We start from the raw sequence: 19,448 nt of genomic DNA, 5'->3' as shown, positions 1-19,448 counted from the left end.
TCATAAACAAATAATCTTTTAAATTAATATAATATAAAAGGTCTCAGGACAGGCAGAAAGATGGCTAAACTTCATTTTAGACTCATGATAACACCAAAGCAATTTAAAAAAGGTAAATAAGACAAACTGAAGCTAACACTGCAAAGAGAATTTTAAAAAAATCAGATTTGCTAAGAAATTTTGAAGAGAAATGAACTATTCTCAAAAGACTTGAAAAAGAAGTGGGTTCTAGATTAATCAAAAGCCTGGATGAACCCTGCGACCTGTCCATCCACCAATGTCTACAGTGAGTAGAGTCCAGGAGCAACTGCACAATAAGTATATATAACACCTAAGTTTAAGATTTGCAATTAGGGGTATTTTACATTTAATTTAAGCTTGGCAGAGAAAAGAATTCAAACGCAATTTTTAAAGTACAATTTCTTCTTGCCTTCCTTCTTTGGCATTTTAACCATTAAAAATTTACTTGTGAAAACTAGAATTATTTAGAGAAGTGGTACCCAGTTCTAGAGTAATTTGGCACATTTACATGTGGAAAAAAATCAGAAACCAACTGATAGATCTGTAATACACAAATACATATATATAAACATTTTATTTTAATAATACTCTTTATCACTTCAAATTTAAATCATCCCATTATGAAAATGTCTTAACTGAAGAGAGAACATTTCTTCAAAACTCTAAATTAAGCAGAATTTTATCAACTAAATTTACAGCAATACAGGCTTTAGAAATACTTAATTCTTCATTTTACAATAATACTTTCTCTTTAAAAATCTGTCACGGTTTGTCACAGATTTAAAATACAAGGCACCTAATGCTATGAAAGGATAATACAGTATATGTAGTGTAAGTGAACCAGATATTTTCTCAAATATTCTTTTTAAAGTCCCACCAAATTTGTAAGAACATACTTGTTGCATAAATTAAACATTTTTTGTGTTAATTTGCAATGTTTTACAAAACTTAAAATCATAATCCGTACCTATTATAGGTAGCTTATTTTAGCTTTTTAACTATAAGAAATACTGATCTATATACTTAAATGATTTCTGGGAAACATTTTCATAATATAGTTCAGCATTTAACAAATAATATGTGAAAATAAAGTCTCCAGAACACTAAGATTTTATTCCTTGATTAGTTCAAATTATTTTATCAGCTGAATTCCTTGAGATGTGTAAGGCAGGTTGGTCCTTCAGGTGGACTGGAGCTTCCTATAACTGTGGAGATATGCACACAGCTACACAGCAAAGTACTTCATCATGAAAATGAAGAAAACAGTATCAGGAAAATATATTTTAGAGTTCCAAAGAACTGAAACTGTTATTTTTCAGACTAGGCACTGAAACACTTTTTTCTACAAAAACTTGCCAGAGATTGTCTCTTCGCTGTAGAATGTTCCATTATCAAGCTAAAAATAAAACAAACAGAAAAGTCATCATTCGATTACAATTGTGATAGCTTTAATTTTCTACGGTTTGTATTATAAGAAGAAAATTATCTTAACACTGAAACATATATCAAACACAGTAACAAATACTTCCTAACTGGATACTCAAACCTGAGGTGAGTCCTAAGAACTCAGGAAAGTAAGTTCTAGAGCAATGTCAACAGCTGACATCCACTACTACCCACAGATGATGCAAGAACAGTGCTATTCACGGTGTACTCCACCATTACCCCTGCTGAGACGAGGACTCCTACCCAGCCTGGCCCCCTGTACTTTACTGCAGTCCACCTTCTTTAGTCTTCACTAGCTCCCCTTTATCCAGCTCTCACTTCTGAAAATACTGAAACCTTGCCTGCGTGGGGGTAGGGTGTGAGTACGGAAATAATGTACAGCATACCAGAGAGGGAAAATGCATAAACTATAGCATTAAAAACTTTAAAGAATAACTAGGGGTATTTTTTTTTAATTTAAAGATGGAAAATAAACACATATTTAGTTCCACTCTGTCCCCAACTCCTTAGTAAAAAGACAATAAAGGGATTGTTTTTTTACAGGACTAAACCACATGGACAAAGAAAAGAGGGGAGACAAGCAAATGGCAGCTAACTCTTAGCTAGCAATGGGGAAGAACAACTAGATACCTCGGTAAGCAGGGTGAAGAAGAAACTAAAAGCAGCAAGACTGGTACACAGTTCATAGAAAAAGCAGTCAGACACTCAGATGCCTTCCCTTTACTTTTCACAGCTAGCCAAGTGCCTCTTCTTCATCTCAGAAGATCTGAGGTTAATTCTCTACAAGGGGTGGTAACAGAGGGTCTCTAGACTGGGGAAATGCCAGGAACAACCAATCCTACATGGCTCAGGCAAAAGCAATGTTTACAGTCATAACGATTACAGCTCTATCCAAAATTATGCCATAACTACCCTGGGATGCTGAGGAGGTAGGAATGATATAGGGCTGGAAGGCAGACAAGTGGGGGGGGGGAGCAGAGATGGAGGGACTTCAAGGAAATCTGTCCTCGTCTACCATAGTGGGAAATCAACTGAAGATGCCTAAAACTGAGACATCAAGCATGGCACGTAGACAGGAAGGAAACCATCAGAAGAATCGACTGTGAGTTTGAAGTGATTCCCTGAGGACAGGGAGAGAATGACAGCAGCAGGGGGGTGCACGGCAGAGGACAGCTGGCTGCTTTCTACAAGAAGTCAGAGGTGAATTTACCACGAAGATAATGAAACGTAGGCTTCAAGGCCAACGTGAGTGAAAAGAGGTGACAGGGCTCCAGGTGAAGAGGGGAAGCCCAGCCATCACCAGGGAACATTTCAATAGAAACTGCGGAAAGTCATCTCTGAAGAAAGGGACCTCCATCTCCAGAATTCCAGTAATTTATTGTGATCTCTCATTCTAAATAAATACATAATCGTTTCTGTGCCCGCTGAAGGTATATGTTGGGTGTTACTTCAAGCATTCATTCAGTGAAACAAAATATGATATATTCTTTCTGTCATGTAAGAAATATAAAAGATAATATTTCCTAAAATTAAAAAAAAAAAGGGGAAATGTTCTTGAAACACTGTTAGGTGAAAAAGCAGTCTGAGAATGAGTACATACATTGTGCCAGTTATGGAAAACACACACACATAGAGAAAAGACTGGACATACAGCAAAGTATTACATTTTTTTCTCTTACTTTTATACTCAGAGAAAAAATGTTTTTTCTAAAGTATATCATTAAATAAAATAATGACCCTCAGCACAAATAAAAGTAACAGTTAAAACTTGGGATCATTTCATTTGAGTCAGGCACTACTGGACATAAACTTACCAAGTATTTAATAACTCTAACAACCTTACAAGGGAGGTTCTATTGTAACCTCATTTCACAAATAAGAAAACTGAGGCACAGAGAGGTTAAGAACCTTGCATAAGGTCACACAGCTAGTGCATAGAGAAGCTGGAATTGGATCCCATGCAGTTTGACTACCTTAGCCTCTAGGCTGTACTGCCTCTCAAACAACTAATTATGGAAAATCATCAACTCTGTATTTAAGTAACACAAGAATAAGAACCTTATTCAACACTAATGCCAGCTAACATACAAACCTGGACCACAGACAACAGCTAACTAGCTCCATCCTCCTGAGAAACACCGTGCATAGGAATGAGACTCTCACACTGTTCGCTGTCTTCTGGAACCCTTAAAAAAAAAGGCTAAAGTTAAGGAAAGCTTTAGAGTTGAAGGGAATTCTTAAAAATTATGTACTCTACTGGCTGAAGCTGTGAGGTCGGAACTAAGACAAGAACAAGATTTCCCAACAACTTGTCCCAAGTTTTTTTTATAGAAGAATGTAAAAAGCTTTCTCTTTGGGCCAGTCTGGTGACGTAGTGGTTAAGTTCATGCACTCCACTTCGGGAGCCTGGGGTTCACAAGTTCAGATCCTGGATGTGGACCTACACACTGCTTGTGAGCCACGCTGGGGTGGTGTCTCACATACAAAATAGAGGAAGATTGCCAGAGATGTTAGCTCAGAGACAATCTTCCTCACAAAAAAAAAAAAAAAAGCTCTCTCTTAAAAATAAAGTGAAAAAGAAAATTTGAGGCAATGTTGTTATATTTTATTACGAATTTTGTTCAAACCAGTAAAAGTTTTCTACATTTAAATTCATTATAGCATAATAGTAAGCACTTTGGTTTTACCTGTGAATCAAAACATTTTTTAAAAAAAAGTAGTTGTGAAGAAGCTACCTGATCATCCAAAGGATCTAAACAAATTATTTTAATTTTATTGGGCATGGTACACAGATAAATTATAATGTTTCAATAATTCTTCACAAAATCCCTAAAAGATAGGCCAGCATAACATGATTCCCAGTTTATTTAGTAAACACTATTTTTTTTTTTTAAAGATTTTATTTTTTTTCCTTTTTCTCCCCAAAGCCCCCCAGTACATAGTTGTACATTCTTCGTTGTGGGTCCTTCTAGTTGTGGCATGTGGGACGCTGCCTCAGTGTGGTTTGATGAGCAGTGCCATGTCCACGCCCAGGATTCGAACCAACGAAACACTGGGCCGCCTGCAGCGGAGCGCGCCAACTTAACCACTGGGCCATGGGGCCAGCCCCATAGTAAACACTATTTTTTAAAAATGTATATTGGAACTAGACCTACCTCTGAATTCGATGTTTTCTGCATATAAAGGCAAAAACTCTTCTGATTCCCACCATCACAGGATCCCAATTATTATAATGGCATAGGAGAGTTGCAATAAAAAATGAAAAAAATACAGGGATAGCGCCTGCAAAAAATAACCAAGAAAACTGCACCTAAAAATAAAAGATAAAAAAAAACTCCACAATTATAATTAAGATAATTTTCCCCTTTAACATGTTTTCCACATATGAAAACTTGCAAGAATAAGTTAAAACATCAAGAAGACAATACTAAGTATTGACAACATATTATTAAGTACACTATTATTAAATATAAGGATTTAGGACTCCAATGTATGATTCCACTTGCTTAATTTACCAACAAAAATACTTCTTGCTTGGAAAACAGCCTAAAAGAAAGGCAAGAGGATGCTTTTCATTTATTAGGCAGGCAAAGTACACCTGAGAGCAGAATTAGGAAGCTTCAAGCTTCTGTCTGACACACCACGTTGCCCGTTCTTCTTTATTGGATACTGCCTACTCTCAAGGTGATCCTCCCCTCAGCTTCTGACGTCATCTTCAAAAACTCACATTTTTAAAAACTATATTATGCTATAGTTGTGATATGTTATGTTACGGTTCTTTTAAGACAGCGCTAAAAACAGATAAAAACTCTTAAGTGCAACTTTTGCAAACCTTTTATTAACAATTTGCAACAAATTCTAATCCTGATACTTAAAACTCACCTGATTATCTAATAACAAATGAGAAAAATTCAAAAGAAAATTGTAAGTAAAATGAAGACTAGAAATAGGAATACTTTTACTAGGAAAGTGAGCCAGAGAAGGCAAGCAGCAAGGCAGGCCTCAGCGGGAGACCCTCCCCTCCCATCACCAGGGCTGCCCTTCCAATCCAGCATCTATCAGGGTTGTCAAGAAAAGAAAAAATGAGATGCCATAAAGTTACCAAAAAAAGGAAAATCATTCTTCCTTTCACTAGTTTACCTTTACAATCCAGATTCGACTAAGGATGGAAAACAACTGTCAGAGAAGAGGCCTGCATGGATGAATACTGAGACTCGCTGCGACACACTAGTTGTTTGCTCTCAAAACAATGACGGAAACAGTAACTCCTATCTTTTAAAACAGGGAAGGAAAACTGTGCTCGCCCTCTTGAAGTATTAAAAAAACAAAGTTTAGAATCATAGGCAAGACTCCCTCTGGTGGGAAACATATGCTATTCCATTTCCGAGCACCATTAGTCAGAGCAAAGGGGTTTTGTGAAAACAAGGTTTTTTACGAGGGACTTACAATACGTAACACAAGGATAATCACTGGCAACTTTTAACACGCACGTCCTGCTTGAATGGTACACACACACTCAGGCTGAGTCAGCCTAAGAACACCCAAGAAAGAGCAGTCAGTAAGAGAAACTAAAAAGCCTTCATACCGTTATCAAATTATTGGTATAACATATTCTTGGAATATTTGTCAGAATACTTAATATTCTAGAAACATGATGATGCACTTAAATGACCCAAGACAGAAAAAGTATGAAAAAGTTATGACAAATGAGAGTTAAAAATATAGATACAGGGGCCTGCCCCGTGGTGTAGTGGTTAAGTTTGGCTCGCTCCGGTTCAGCAGCCTGGGTTCAGTTCCCGGGCACAGACCTCCATCACTTGTCGCAGCCATGCTGTGGTGGTGACCCACATACAAAATAAAGGAAGCCTGGCAACAGATGTGAGCTCAGGGTGAAAATCTAGATACTGTTGATAGAATGATTTCACAAATATTCAACTAAAACTCTATTTTATAACTGAAAAAAAGCAAACTTTACAAAGGTAGGTAAAACGCTAGATGACTTTTAGAGGCAAAGAGGACTTTTATTGATGTGTTGCCACATAATAAAAAAATTCTAATTTGATTTCCAACAAGCTATGAAGACAATTTTTTAAAATGAAGACAGGAACTTGAGATGTATGAGAAAGATTTTTTCCTTGTGTATAAAAAAAACTTAGGTTTATTAACAAAGAAAATTGCCTACGTAAACATAAAAAAGTTTAATTCCTGAACATAACTCTGAATATGATTAGGGGTGCTTCCTATTACATAAAATATCAATTATAAATAGCTTAAAATAACCAATTTGTTTTAAGCACAATAAATAACGTTAATGAAGGCTAAAATTTCAGAAACTATATATAAATATAGTTGGCTATCAGAATCAAAAAACCCCAGGAAAGTTGATTTCTCCTGTCATGTTTCTACTACAGTTCTGTGGCACACTCTGCCACTTTTTCCAGAAGGTTCCCTCCTACCCTCAATTTCCACCGAAGGCCCACTCTACTCATTTAACTGTTGCCTAATTCTAGACATGACGACAATCAAGAAAACACTATTTGGCTATGTTTTTCTAATCAATTACATATACCTACATTTTCCCTTTTCTTGTGTTTGCCTTCATCTTAAAATATCTGATTAAACAAATTACACAATCTTTTAATAAAATTGGGTCCCCTGTGACAGTTCTTTTAAAAAAATCCCTCTAATTAACTTTCAATTTTTTATTTTTCAAATCTGCAAAAGCTGATATTTTCAAAATATCAGTAAAGTTCATTTACACAGCAGTCTACCAAAATCCTCTAATAAGTAGCACTTGCCCAGTTTCACTAGAATGATTTGGGTTAATATTCAAGATTATGACCCTGATAAGTGGAAGGACTTGGATATTATTTAAATCTATCAAAAAATTTAAATGTGTAACTTTAGCGTTATGTGTGTTTCATAACATCCACATTCTTTGAAAACGCATGGTGTATAAGATAATTCTCAACTAAGGAGAAGATCTCCAGTTTTAACCATGACAAATAAATAAGAATTTACTGAACCATAAAACAAAGTTAAATATCACCACAGCATTGTTTTTTAAATAAAGACGACACATATCATTGAGAGTATTTTGCCTCCATCCTAAAAACTGTAGTAAGACGTAAAGAAAAATAGCTTTAAAAATCTGATTATAGCCAAAGCAATCTTGAGAAAAAAGAACAAAGCTGGATGCATCAAAATCTCTAATTTCAAAATATACTACAAAGCCATAGTAATCAAAACAGCATGATACTGATACAAAAACAGGCATACAGATCAATGGAACAGAAATGAAATCCCAGAAATAAAACCATACATCTATGGACTGCTAATTTTTAACAAACGAGCCAAGAACATACAATAGAGAAAGGAAGCTTTCTTCAATAAATGGTGTTGGGAGAACTGGAAAGCCATGTGCAAAAGAATGAAAGTAGAACATTATCTTACACCATGCACAAAAATAAACTCAAAATGGATTAAAGACTTCAATGAAAGACCTGAAACCATAAAACTCCTAGGAGAACATATAGGCAATACATTCTTTGACAGTGGTCTTAACAGTTTCTTTTTGAATACCATGTCCACTCAGGCAAGGGAAACAAAAGAAAAAATACACAAATAGGACTACATCAAAGTAAAAAGCTTTTTCATAGCAAAGGAAACCATCAACAAAATGAAAAGACAATCCACCAACTGGGAGAAAATATTTGCAAATCACATATCCAACAAAGGGTTAATTTAAAAAATCTATAAAGAACTCTTACAACGCAACAACAAAAAAGCAAACCTGATCAAAAAATGGGCAGAGGATACGAACAGACATTTTTTCAAAGAAGGCATACAGATGACCAACAGGCACATGAAAAGATGTTCAACATCACGAATCATCAGGGAAATGCAAATCAAAACTACAATGAGGGGCCGGCCCGGTGTCTGAGTGGTTAAGTTTGCGCGCTCCGCTTTGGCGGCCCAGGGTTTCACCGGTTTGGATCCTGGGCACGGACATGGCACCACTCATCAGACCATGCTGAGGGGACATCCCACATGCCACAACTAGAGGGACCCACAACTAAAAATATACAACTATGTACCAGGGGGCTTTAGGGAGAAAAAGGAAAAATAAAATCTTTAAAAAAAAAAAACTACAATGAGCTATCACATTTACTCCAGTCAGAATGTCTATAATTAACAAGACAAGAAATAACAAATGTTGGAGAGGATATGAAGGAAAGGGAACCCTCATACACTGCTGGTGGGAATGCAAACTGGTGCAGTCACCATGGAAAACAGTATGGAGATTTCTCAACAAATTAAAAACAGAAATACCGTATGATCCAGATATCTCACTACTGATATTTATCCAAAGAAGATGAAATCAACAATGGAAAGAGATTTATGCACCCCTATGTTCATCACAGCATTACTCGCAATAGCCAAGATGCAGAAGCAACCCAAGTGCCCATCAACAGATGAACGGATAAACAAGATATGGCATACATATACAATGAAATATTACTCAGCCATAAAGATAAAATCATGCCATTTGCGACAACACAGATGGACGCTGAGGGTATTGTGCTAAGCGAAATAAGCCAGACAGAGAAAGACAAGCACCATATGATTTCACTCATATGTGTAAGGTGAAAACACACATGGACAAGGAGAAGGGATTAGTGGTTACCAGAGGGGAAGTGGGTTGGTGGAGGGAGAAAGGGGTAAGGGGCACATATATATAGTGACAGATAAAAACTAGACTATTGGTGGTGAACATAACACAGTCTATCAGAAACTGATACACAATAACGTACATCTGAAATTTACACAATGTTATAAGCCAATATGACCTCAATAAAGTAAATTTAAAAAATCTAATTATAATTTCTACACCTTATAAGCCCTTGGGCTTTCCAGTATTGAGTCGTCCAATTATACTAAAAATATACACACATACCATTTTGTTACTTAATACCTGGAGTTAAAAGCTTACAAATACCGCACTGAGTGATAAATGGCTACACTACATCTTCTGGCGCTAGCCAATGGCACACTTCTTTTCTTCCTGTTACCCCTAGGAACGCTGAAGAAACTCCTCCCTTCAGGCTGCAGTGAGGGACACTCCCGATTCCCTTTTGTGCAATGTTATCATTGCCAATATTTATCACAAGAATCCTCGAATCCAGACCAGGACTTCAAAGAAGGAAGGAAGAAGCACCTGCCCTGCTGAGTCCAGATAGAAATGTGCATTCGCTGAGAAACAACAGTATTCATGTGCTGCTCGTATCTGTAGTAGTATTAGCATAGCGTTGAAGAACCTTTGGAGTTTACCTCAGAAATCAAAATAGTACTTCATATACGATGAGCTACATCCCCTACTCCACACCACCGACTTATCAAAGAACATTTGGAACATAATCAGCTCCAAAACCAGAGAACTACATATAAAGATACTGCCCTTAACTTAGAAATTGAGAAAAAAAAATTGAAAGGCTAAAAATGCAAGAGATTATCTATTTCTTTGGTACTTTTTATATCTCTATGTGGTAAAGCACCTTGGGAGAGAAGGCATCAAGTATTATTCATGGTCATATCCCTTATAATTTACTCACATCCCTTAACTTTCATTAGCCCTGTTTTAATAATGTACCTAAATTAATATCCAATAAATAGTTAGTCTTACCTTTTTCATACACATGTCAGCTATTATAGACAGAGGTATTGTCAGGCTTAGTGCAAGTGTGCCTATCAATGATGAGGTAAGAAAGCAGCCCCTAAAAAGGAAAAAAATAAAATATACATTTCTATATTAAAAAAAGTACAAGAACCAAAGAAAAACACTGATCAAAGACTATCTATCCTACAATATAGATGTGAGAGATCAGGAGCAAAAATAAAAGTTTATGATGGACTGAGGCATAACAAATAATGAAGTTACTAAGATGATTCTTGAAGTTTATTTTCAAATATTAAAAGTCCAAATATCTAAGTATAAAACTTTCAAAGTATTTTATGCTATTTTCAAGATCTGCTTAGAGACGTTATTCAACTTTGGATGTACAACTTCTACTTCTTTAACATTTTTTATAAAACTGCTGAAAGAGTTCTTACCATGTTGTGATAATGATACTTGGCTAACAAAGGAAACAGCTTCATTAAAACTGCAGGACAACACCTCACAACACAGACTTTAAGAATGTGATACACCAACACGTGAGTCTGTCAAAGCAAAAATATCTCACCCTTACCAAAGCTAAAATAGTCTTTAGAGAACTGTCGCTCTTTTGGTTTGGCGTAGCATCGAAAAGAAAATACTGAATATTTTTAAAGGATATTTCCTTTTCATTTTCCATTTTTCTAGCAATTTTCCTAACCCAAACCTAAGCTCTTCATTTTATGTTCACTTTGAATTATCAATATTGGTAACAAATTTGGAAATATCAATCTGTATATAATTTTGCTTAGTTGAAGGAAAAAAATGAAGGAAAGTATTATACCAAATAGATAAGCCATTTAGAAAGTCTAATAATTTAGGTATATAAGAAGAAAATGAATTATGGGTATGATAAAACCATAATATATATAATTAGGACTACAGACTCATAAAAATTATAGGCAAGTAAATTCTAGCTCAGTCTATGTTAGAATTAATAATGCTATCCCACAATAAATAAGAGGCTATCTCTTGATAAAGTGTCACTCAAAGCATTCAACAGATGCTGGACAATTCTTACTGGTGAGGTAAAGAGAACTCAAGTACTAGCGCTTCCCACTACTCATGAGCAGCTCTGTGGAAACAAGGTTCGGGGTCAAATACGTTTTTTTCTTTTTAACGCAGCACATGTTCTTAGAGATTTATAACGCAAAGTACTACGATAAAGAGTTTGAGACAAAGCATTAAAAAAAATCTGTTTGATTTATACCAGCTTTTTCCAGTTTAGAGAATGGTTGAATCCTTTTGTCATCTGTTATCATTTCAGGGACACACTTTGGGAAAAGCTGAGACAGAGGACTAGGTCCTATCATCTAATATCTATACTAGATGGTACAGTATATGGTACAGGATATGGACTTAAAGGAGCGCTTGAATTTTTAAAAAATAAACAATGAGTGACAAGTACACATCTTGAATTTACAAAAAATTCACAACTGCACTTTTGCATCTGGAGTTTACTACTCAGCACTTTATATATGCTGAAGTTTACTATTCTATTTATAAATATACAAGAACCGTGCCTCCCTCAAAAGAAGGGAATCACCATACATGCAAAGATTATATCTTCTGATCTAAGTTTTTATTTTTTATGATTTAAAAAGATACGAAATATATACAGACATGCTTCTTACAGTCGTTTTGAGTTACCAACACCTAAAATTTAAGAGATATAATGTTTGTTTCATTATGATTAACTTACTGCTACTGAGTTGTTACCGTAAGTACTCAAATGCTTGAGTGTAGAAATATAGCTGAAAAATAAACCTTATTGAGATCCTGAAAAATCCATCCTAGGTAAGGACAAACATCGCTTTAATCATAATATATGCCTCTGAGTGTCCAGTTTAACTATTTAACAATAAACACTCATATACATAGTTGGGAATATAAATTGTGTTCCCTCTGTGGGGAATGATTTTGCAATTCTCTACCAAAATCTAAAGTCCACATGTTTGACTCTGTCTTTTCTACTTACCGGCCTTTATCCTATAGAACGCTTACATACATATGAGGATGTTCAATACCATATTTTTCACAAAGCAAAACACTGGAAACTCAAAATGTCTCTCAATAAGGAACTGGTAGAACACACTGTGCTCTATCCATTATGTTACATAATGGGCTAGAACATAATAGATTAGAATACTACATAGGCTTTGAAAAGATGAAGGGAATCTAAGTGCTGATATGTAAAGATTTACAAGAAAACAATTGGTGAAAAAAAAACAAAACCAAAGTACAAAACAATATCCACAGTATTCTCCCATTTGTGTGTTGAATATAAAACAAAATTGGGGGGAAATTCAGAGACTGATACACACTTCCGTATGTATAGAAAACTTCGTAGAAGGCTCAGAAGTTAATAGTGGTTGTATCTGGGGAAAAGGAATGGCAATTTGGGGTAGAAGGGAGATTTCCTTTTAATTGTCAAGTCTTTTGTATGTATTATTCTTTTAACTTTAAAAAAGTTAAATAAAAAGAGAATAAAATATTCCAAAACAGATTATTTAAATGTAAAATTTTCCAAGGGAGCAAACTCAAAAAGAGATTATATGTCTAGGGGCTGGCCCCGTGGCCGAGTGGTTAAGTCTGTGCGCTCCGCTGCAGGCGGCCCAGTGTTTCGTTGGTTCGAATCCTGGGCACGGACATGGCACTGCTCATCAAACCACGCTGAGGCAGCGTCCCACATGCTACAACTAGAAGGACCCACAACAAAGAATATAAAACTATGTACCGGGGGGCTTTGGGGAAAAAAAGGAAAAAATAAAATCTTTAAAAAAAAAAAAAAAAAAGAGATTATATGTCTAGTCATATTTGATTCCCAAAGCCTACATTAAATTCTGAACATGAAACTCTATTACATATTTTTATTAAAAATAAAGTTCTCAATAAAGAATGTGCACTTTAATATTTGTGGGTGGCACAATCCATGTTTACAATGAGTCTCAATGTAATAAGGACCATACTAAACCCTTCTCTATTCTACATTCCAAAGAAGAATTTAATTATTTCTTTCAAATATGTAAAAACTCCTTGAAGTTTTCTAATTTAAACTAAACTTAGAAAACTAGAGAATATGAACTTGTATTAACATACAGTGAATACATAATTATTTAAAGCACATGCTTCATTGGGTTGAATCATATGAAAGTGCAGTCAAAAATGGCTGAAGATCAACAATTCCTTATGGTTCAACAAAGTTCAATCAAAACACTACCAGTAAGTAGTTCTATCTCCCCAGAACAAGAGTGGAGAGAAGCAAGAGAAACGACAGAACAAAAGATGTGACAGGACAAGAGAAGAGGAGGACATACGATATATATACAGAACAAAATATGCTACTCTTTTTGGTTTTAAAAAATTGAGCACCAAAAAGGCATGTAATGAAAGATAGAAAAATGAATGAGTAAATGGATTCTGATAGCAAAGAGTATTACATCAACAATGGAATTTAAGATAAGCACATAAATTACTATAATATAAAGTATCTTTAAGTGCTACATGAAAGGAAGTGAGTGTAGAGAACATCAAAAAAAAAAAAAAATAGAGGCATTTCCTTAATTGGGGAGGGGTCAGAAGTGTAGGCAGAGCATCAAGGAAGACTTTATGGAAAAGGCCATTTTTGCTGCAGTCTTCTGCAAGGGAAAACTAGTCAGTAGTCTTAATTGGCATATAATAAAATTCATTTAGGATTTAAGGACAAATTGCTCTCTCTTTTTAAGTTCCTACTAGAAGGAAAGAGGACTAAGTATCAAGCTCTATATTTGAAAAGTTTCTTAAACTCTATACATAATATTGTCTGCAAACTATTTCAGAATTATTATCACATAATATATTTGATACTATAACATAACAAAGTATCTAAAATCTCAAATTAATCAGAGTTTAGGGTTTACATATCTGGCTCACCCATATGAAAAATCCTGAGAATAAACAAAACAAAAAAGCCTTAGAATGAGCAGACATTCCAAAGTCCCTTAAATGAGGAAAGGCCCCTAGTTTCTTACTTAGAACTCATCTTATTCATACTTGGGATACACATCTTGTAAGTTCAGATGTCCACGAGATAATGATGCCTTTCACCTGCATAACATTCTACTTTCTAAAACACTTATAAATTTAGGTCATTCATATTCATTCAACAAATATTTACTGAGCTCCTTCTGTGTGCAAGGCACTATGCTATATAATGGGTATATAAAAGTTAAAAAGTAAAAATAAAGTTCCTGCTCTAATGGAGTTCTTGTATTAAATTGTAAATGTGGTGTGGGGGTGGGAAGGTGCAGAGGAGGGGCCATCAGAAGACAGAAGAAATATAAATGCTTAAATTACCCAAAAGACAATAAATTGATAACTAATAAATCATAGAGTAATAAATAGTACATACCACAACCACAGGAACTCTGAGAGAACTGTTCCAATAAGGCCATTAATGATAATGCACATTAATACTACTTTATTGGGAAACTCAAAGTCCTCAAATCCAGTATAATGAAGTAAAAAGAAACCTGGCCATAAGAGCAGCAGATTAAACAGACCTACAAAACCTAAACATGTATAAAAAAGACAAAAGTTAGTAATTGTGGTTTACTTAAATTTTCCAGACTTATAACTCTGTAATTAAAAACATTAGATTCTGCACAAAGGGCTCCAACAGGTTTCCTCAACTGGAACTTCTGTTTCTTTGTTAAGTCAGTCCTGTGCACAGCACACCAGAAAAACTCTATCAAGCAACTGCTGACCACTGAGTCTTCAAAGTTCAACTATCCACACTGCGTGGAGCAACTTCTGCCAAATAAACCACTTAAAACAATTCCAAAAGAAGGGTTGTTAACCTTAGCTACTCATAATATAGCGTGCTAGAACTTAAAGAAATAACCGGGGGGGGGGGGGGGGGAGGAGGATGTATGTATATTCAGCCTAAATTAATTATGAGGAATTGGACAGTACGTTCTCTCATTCAACTAGCATATTTAAAGCACCTGGGCTATGCTAGCAATAATGGAGAAAGGTTCCAAGAAAGATAAAATTCTTGGTTCCTGCCTTCCCAGTGCTCATAAGCTAGTTGGTGAGATAACATACATACACAAGTAGCTGTTCAGTGTATGAACTAAGTACAGACTACTTGTAAAGGAAGGCTGTAACGTTTAGTGGTTAAAAACGCGTGCTCTGCAGTCTGACTGTCGTGGGTTCCAATCCCAGCTTTACCATTCACTAGTAGTATAAAGTGCAGATACAGAAGCAAAAACCTCTTTTAGGCCTCAGTTTTCCAATCTACAAGTGTGAAACAATATTTAATTAGGCTACTGGGCAGATTAGACGAAATAGATAAAATATAGCAGACTACGTGGCACACAGTGACCAGTTAAAGGCTAGCTATTATCATAGGAATGTAAGTTTATACATGGCTACATACATATGAATGTAAAGATTATAAAGAAAAAAATATTACAAGTTTGTGGTAATTTTACTGCACTTTCTATATAGTTAAACATCCCAGAGCCACTATCACATCCACAAGATAACTATAGAACTCTCTTAAAAGAAAACTGAATTACAGTAGATATATATTTCATATTTGCTGCTAAATAATAAACTAGTATTTAGGATGCCTAGTTCAATCTTCTTACCAGGGCTGGAGCACCTACTCTCTATCTGCTGCAAAAGACTCACAGCCATTGCCTTCTTTGGGAGAGCAAATAAGTCCGCCTTTCCCAGGAAGTTCCCACCCCTCCCCGCCCCACACCCTCTGCACCCAACAACTGACTGATGGGCCATTCACAAGGTTGGCCTTCATGGTTCAAGGCCAGGACAACTCTGAGGATGGCCTAGACATATCAACCACTCTCGCTCCCCATCTGCCACCTGTCCCCACCCCTGCCAGGAACTGGGCCAAACCTCTACTGAGACCACGTGGTCCTTTCCCCTTCTGCATCCTGCTTCTCTCACTTGCTTGCCAGTCCTTCCTGCAGAGCAGTCCCTCAATAAGTCACCCACATCAAATCCCTGTCTCATATCCTGCTTCTAGGAAATCCAACTTAAGACATCTAGTGATAAAAATAAAAACAAACAAAACGACACACATTCAGAGGGAACTCACGACCTAAAAAGCTTGCATCACATTAAAAAGGTATTCTAGTTAAAACACCAAAATTTGACATTATCAAAACCCAAATCTATTTTCTGGTCCCTGAACTATCAAGTCTATGAAATTCCACATAAATTTACGACCTTTGGACCTAGAGACAAAGGTCCAAATCACTTCACCTATTCTCCAGACTTTCCAGAATGTGGTCCGCATACCTTCCTGTTCTTCCCTAAAGTGAACACTCCAGCACGATGACATCGATCTACTTGCTGCTCCCTGCTATGCTTTGCTCACATCCCCACGCTCAGAGAACTCTCCACATCCCAGTCCTATCTTCTTCTTCTCCAATCCTGTCCATCCTGAAGCCCAGGTCAAATCAACAATGCCTTACCTAGCACATCACATATGAAGAAGACCAATCAAGTAACATGTCTATGTGCACTCTCACCAATAAGAGTAAATTAAATAACTTTTCTTGAAAGTTGCCAATCTTAAAAAAGAAGACTCAAAAAATATTAACATTTCATTGCACTCCAGATAGAATTTTCTATGACTCTAAAATAAGACATCACTAAAATTATCTTCATACTTAAGGTGTATTTATTGAATTCTATACTTAAAAGGGACTTGATTGATCACCCAGTCTGGTGGCTTTTCAAAAATTTATTTTTGTTAATCTTTAGGCACAAATATTCAAACTATTTTTAGCAGAAAACTCTTTTCTACAAATTAAATTATAATGCAAAAAGCATAATAAAGCAAAGTTGTTTCAGCCAAAGCAGCAAAGGAGTTCAAGAACCAGACCCATGCATGCAACTCCATCTCCTCCCTCCCTTCCCAGGACGCTCTGTAAATCAGTTTGGAAGCTACTCATCTAGTCCAATCTCCTCATTGTTTCAGATGAATATGAGATAAAGGAAGTTATAGCAGCTAGAATCCAGGCCTCCTGATTCCCTGTAAGCTGTACTTTGAACTCTTATCACCAGGCTTCTTTATCTATTGATATTCAGGTATCTTTTGGAAGATATCTTGTCAATGTGCTCTTCTTTTGCAATCCTACAGACAGCACAGGTTCTTTATTGAGCTGCTTTTAGGCAAAGGAGAGTTTATAAATCACATTAGGTATTTTTTTTTTCGGGGAGGAACATTAGCCCTGAGCTAACACCTGTTGTCAATATTTCTCTTTTCACTTGTGGAAGATTGTCCCTGAGCTAACATCTGTGCCAATCTTCCTCTGTTTTGTATGTGAGATGCCGCCTCAGCATGGCTTGATGAGCAGCGTGTAGGTCTGTGCCCGGGATCCAACCCGCAAAACTCCGGTCTGCCAAAGCAGAGCATGTGAACTGAACCACTATGCCATCAGGCCAGCTCCCATATTAGGTATTTTATTTAGCAAAACTAAGAATTGATGCCAGAAACTATAATTTGGTAATTTGAAAATCTATGTAATAAAAGAATCTGAGTCTTAAAGACAAACTTCAAATGAAAAGCTAAATGGCCCACAATTTTTAATGAAAATACATACATAAACTGGAACAGTATTATATATATCATTTTGGGGCAGGTTCCCCAGTTCTATGCTTCCAACAATTCAAGAATGGCAAAATGTAAAATACAACAGGTATACTCTCAAATGCTTTATAATAGCAAAATCTGTCATTTCAATGAAGAAAGTATCTGATCTACAGACGTTACTGCAAAAAAGGTGTTAGGAGGAATTTCTTTACCTCACAATGAGGGGATGGGTGTTCTCTCACAGGTACACAACTATGAGGAACAGGGTAAGAGAAAAACATTGAGATTGGACTTCATAATCTCTAAAATTTAATGGTTTTAAAGAATCATATGGAGGAGGTGGGGGAAAAAGGCTTCTGCATTCACTCCAAAAAACAAAACCCTAAGGTAATCATTCCAAGTAAAGAGTCTCACAAGTTAAACATACTCTTACCAAAGAACATTGGAATATCCAACTTATCTTCTCTGTCTACTTTTCTCTTAATCATAACAATATAGACAGCATAGAGCATGGCTCCAACAAGAGACCAAATGGAACCTGTAAAAATCAAGATAATGATTTAAAGCATTTGTTCATTAATGCATTCAACGCACACTTATTTAAAATCTAACAATGTATCAGATCCTATTTCAAGAAATGAGCATACAAATATGAAAATACAGGGGCTGGCCCAGTGGCAAAGTGGTTAAGTTTGCATGCTTCACTTTGGTGACCTGGGGTTCACCAGGTCAGATCCTGGGCATGGACCTACACACCACTCATCAAGCCATGCTGTGGCCGTGTCCCATGTACAAGATAGAGGAAGATTGGCACAGATGTTAGCTCAGGGACAATCTTCCTCAGCAAATAAATGAATGAATGAATGAATGAATGAATGAATTCTTAACAAAAAATGAAAAGATAAAGTATATCCTACCCTATCCATGTCCTCCAGGAACATAGGAAGGAATTTAAAGTGTAACCCAAAACTGCAAAAGCATTCACCTCAATGATCTAACCAAACACTTCTACATGTTATAATACAGAAACTCATATAAGTAACACTTTGTTTTTTAATTTTGAAATGCATACTTCCTGTTTCCCCTACATAAACAATTTTGACACCTGACACAATCCAACTTAACAATCCTTCTTTCTCTCCCTAAGCTATTGCTTATACTGGTCTCTGTTCTCTCCACCACCATGTATCATTTTTAATATATATTCCATTACCATCTTTAAGGCCCTATTAGAGTCTTACCTCTACTACAGAGCATCCTCTTTCTACTCCCCTGAACTTCCATCCTACTTGTCTTCTATTTTAGACAATTTTATACTTACCATAGCTAAATATGGTATTATTTCATTCTTTATGGCTTCATTTTGTAAATCTCATATACTGATTAAAATCAAGAACTCCTTGAAAACTACACACACATAATTTATACTTTGTTGTTGTTGTTGAGGAAGATATACCCTGAGCTAACATCTGTTGCCAGATTCTCTCTTTTTGCATGAGGAAGATTCGCCCTAAGCCAATATTTGTGCCAATTCTTCCTCTATTTGTATGTGGGTCGCTACCACAGCATGACCGACAAGAGGTGTAGGTCCACACCTGGGATCTGAACCTGTGAATCCAGGCCACTAAAGCAGAACACCTGAACTTAACCACTATGCCACAG

The 19,448-nt window shown here is 36.1% G+C and overlaps 1 protein-coding gene across 7 annotated transcripts in view; it reads right to left on the bottom strand.

Annotated features, from left to right (window-relative positions):
• Positions 1–576: 576 nt before the first annotated feature.
• Positions 577–19,448, bottom strand: part of SLC35F5 (solute carrier family 35 member F5) — a 39,193-nt gene continuing 20,321 nt past the window's right edge. For 5 of the 7 annotated variants that reach the window (XM_014732255.3, XM_070241804.1, XM_070241803.1 and 2 more), the window contains 6 exons: positions 18,220–18,324; positions 14,571–14,730; positions 10,151–10,241; positions 4,623–4,777; positions 3,560–3,653; positions 577–1,417 (listed from right to left, as the gene is read on the bottom strand). In XM_014732255.3, coding sequence (XP_014587741.2) covers positions 3,578–3,653; positions 4,623–4,777; positions 10,151–10,241; positions 14,571–14,730; positions 18,220–18,324 — 587 coding nt within the window. In that variant the 3' untranslated portion in view covers positions 577–1,417; positions 3,560–3,577. Of the gene's footprint in view, positions 1,418–3,559; positions 3,654–4,622; positions 4,778–10,150; positions 10,242–14,570; positions 14,731–16,086; positions 16,231–18,219; positions 18,325–19,448 lie in introns of those variants that run through there. The other 2 variants (XR_011428472.1, XM_070241807.1) reach the window with 2 other exon arrangements.

This window comes from Equus caballus, chromosome 18 (genome assembly GCF_041296265.1).
Source record: "Equus caballus isolate H_3958 breed thoroughbred chromosome 18, TB-T2T, whole genome shotgun sequence".
Classification (NCBI taxonomy): Eukaryota; Metazoa; Chordata; class Mammalia; order Perissodactyla; family Equidae; genus Equus; species Equus caballus.
This window is presented reverse-complemented; position numbering and strand designations above follow the sequence as displayed.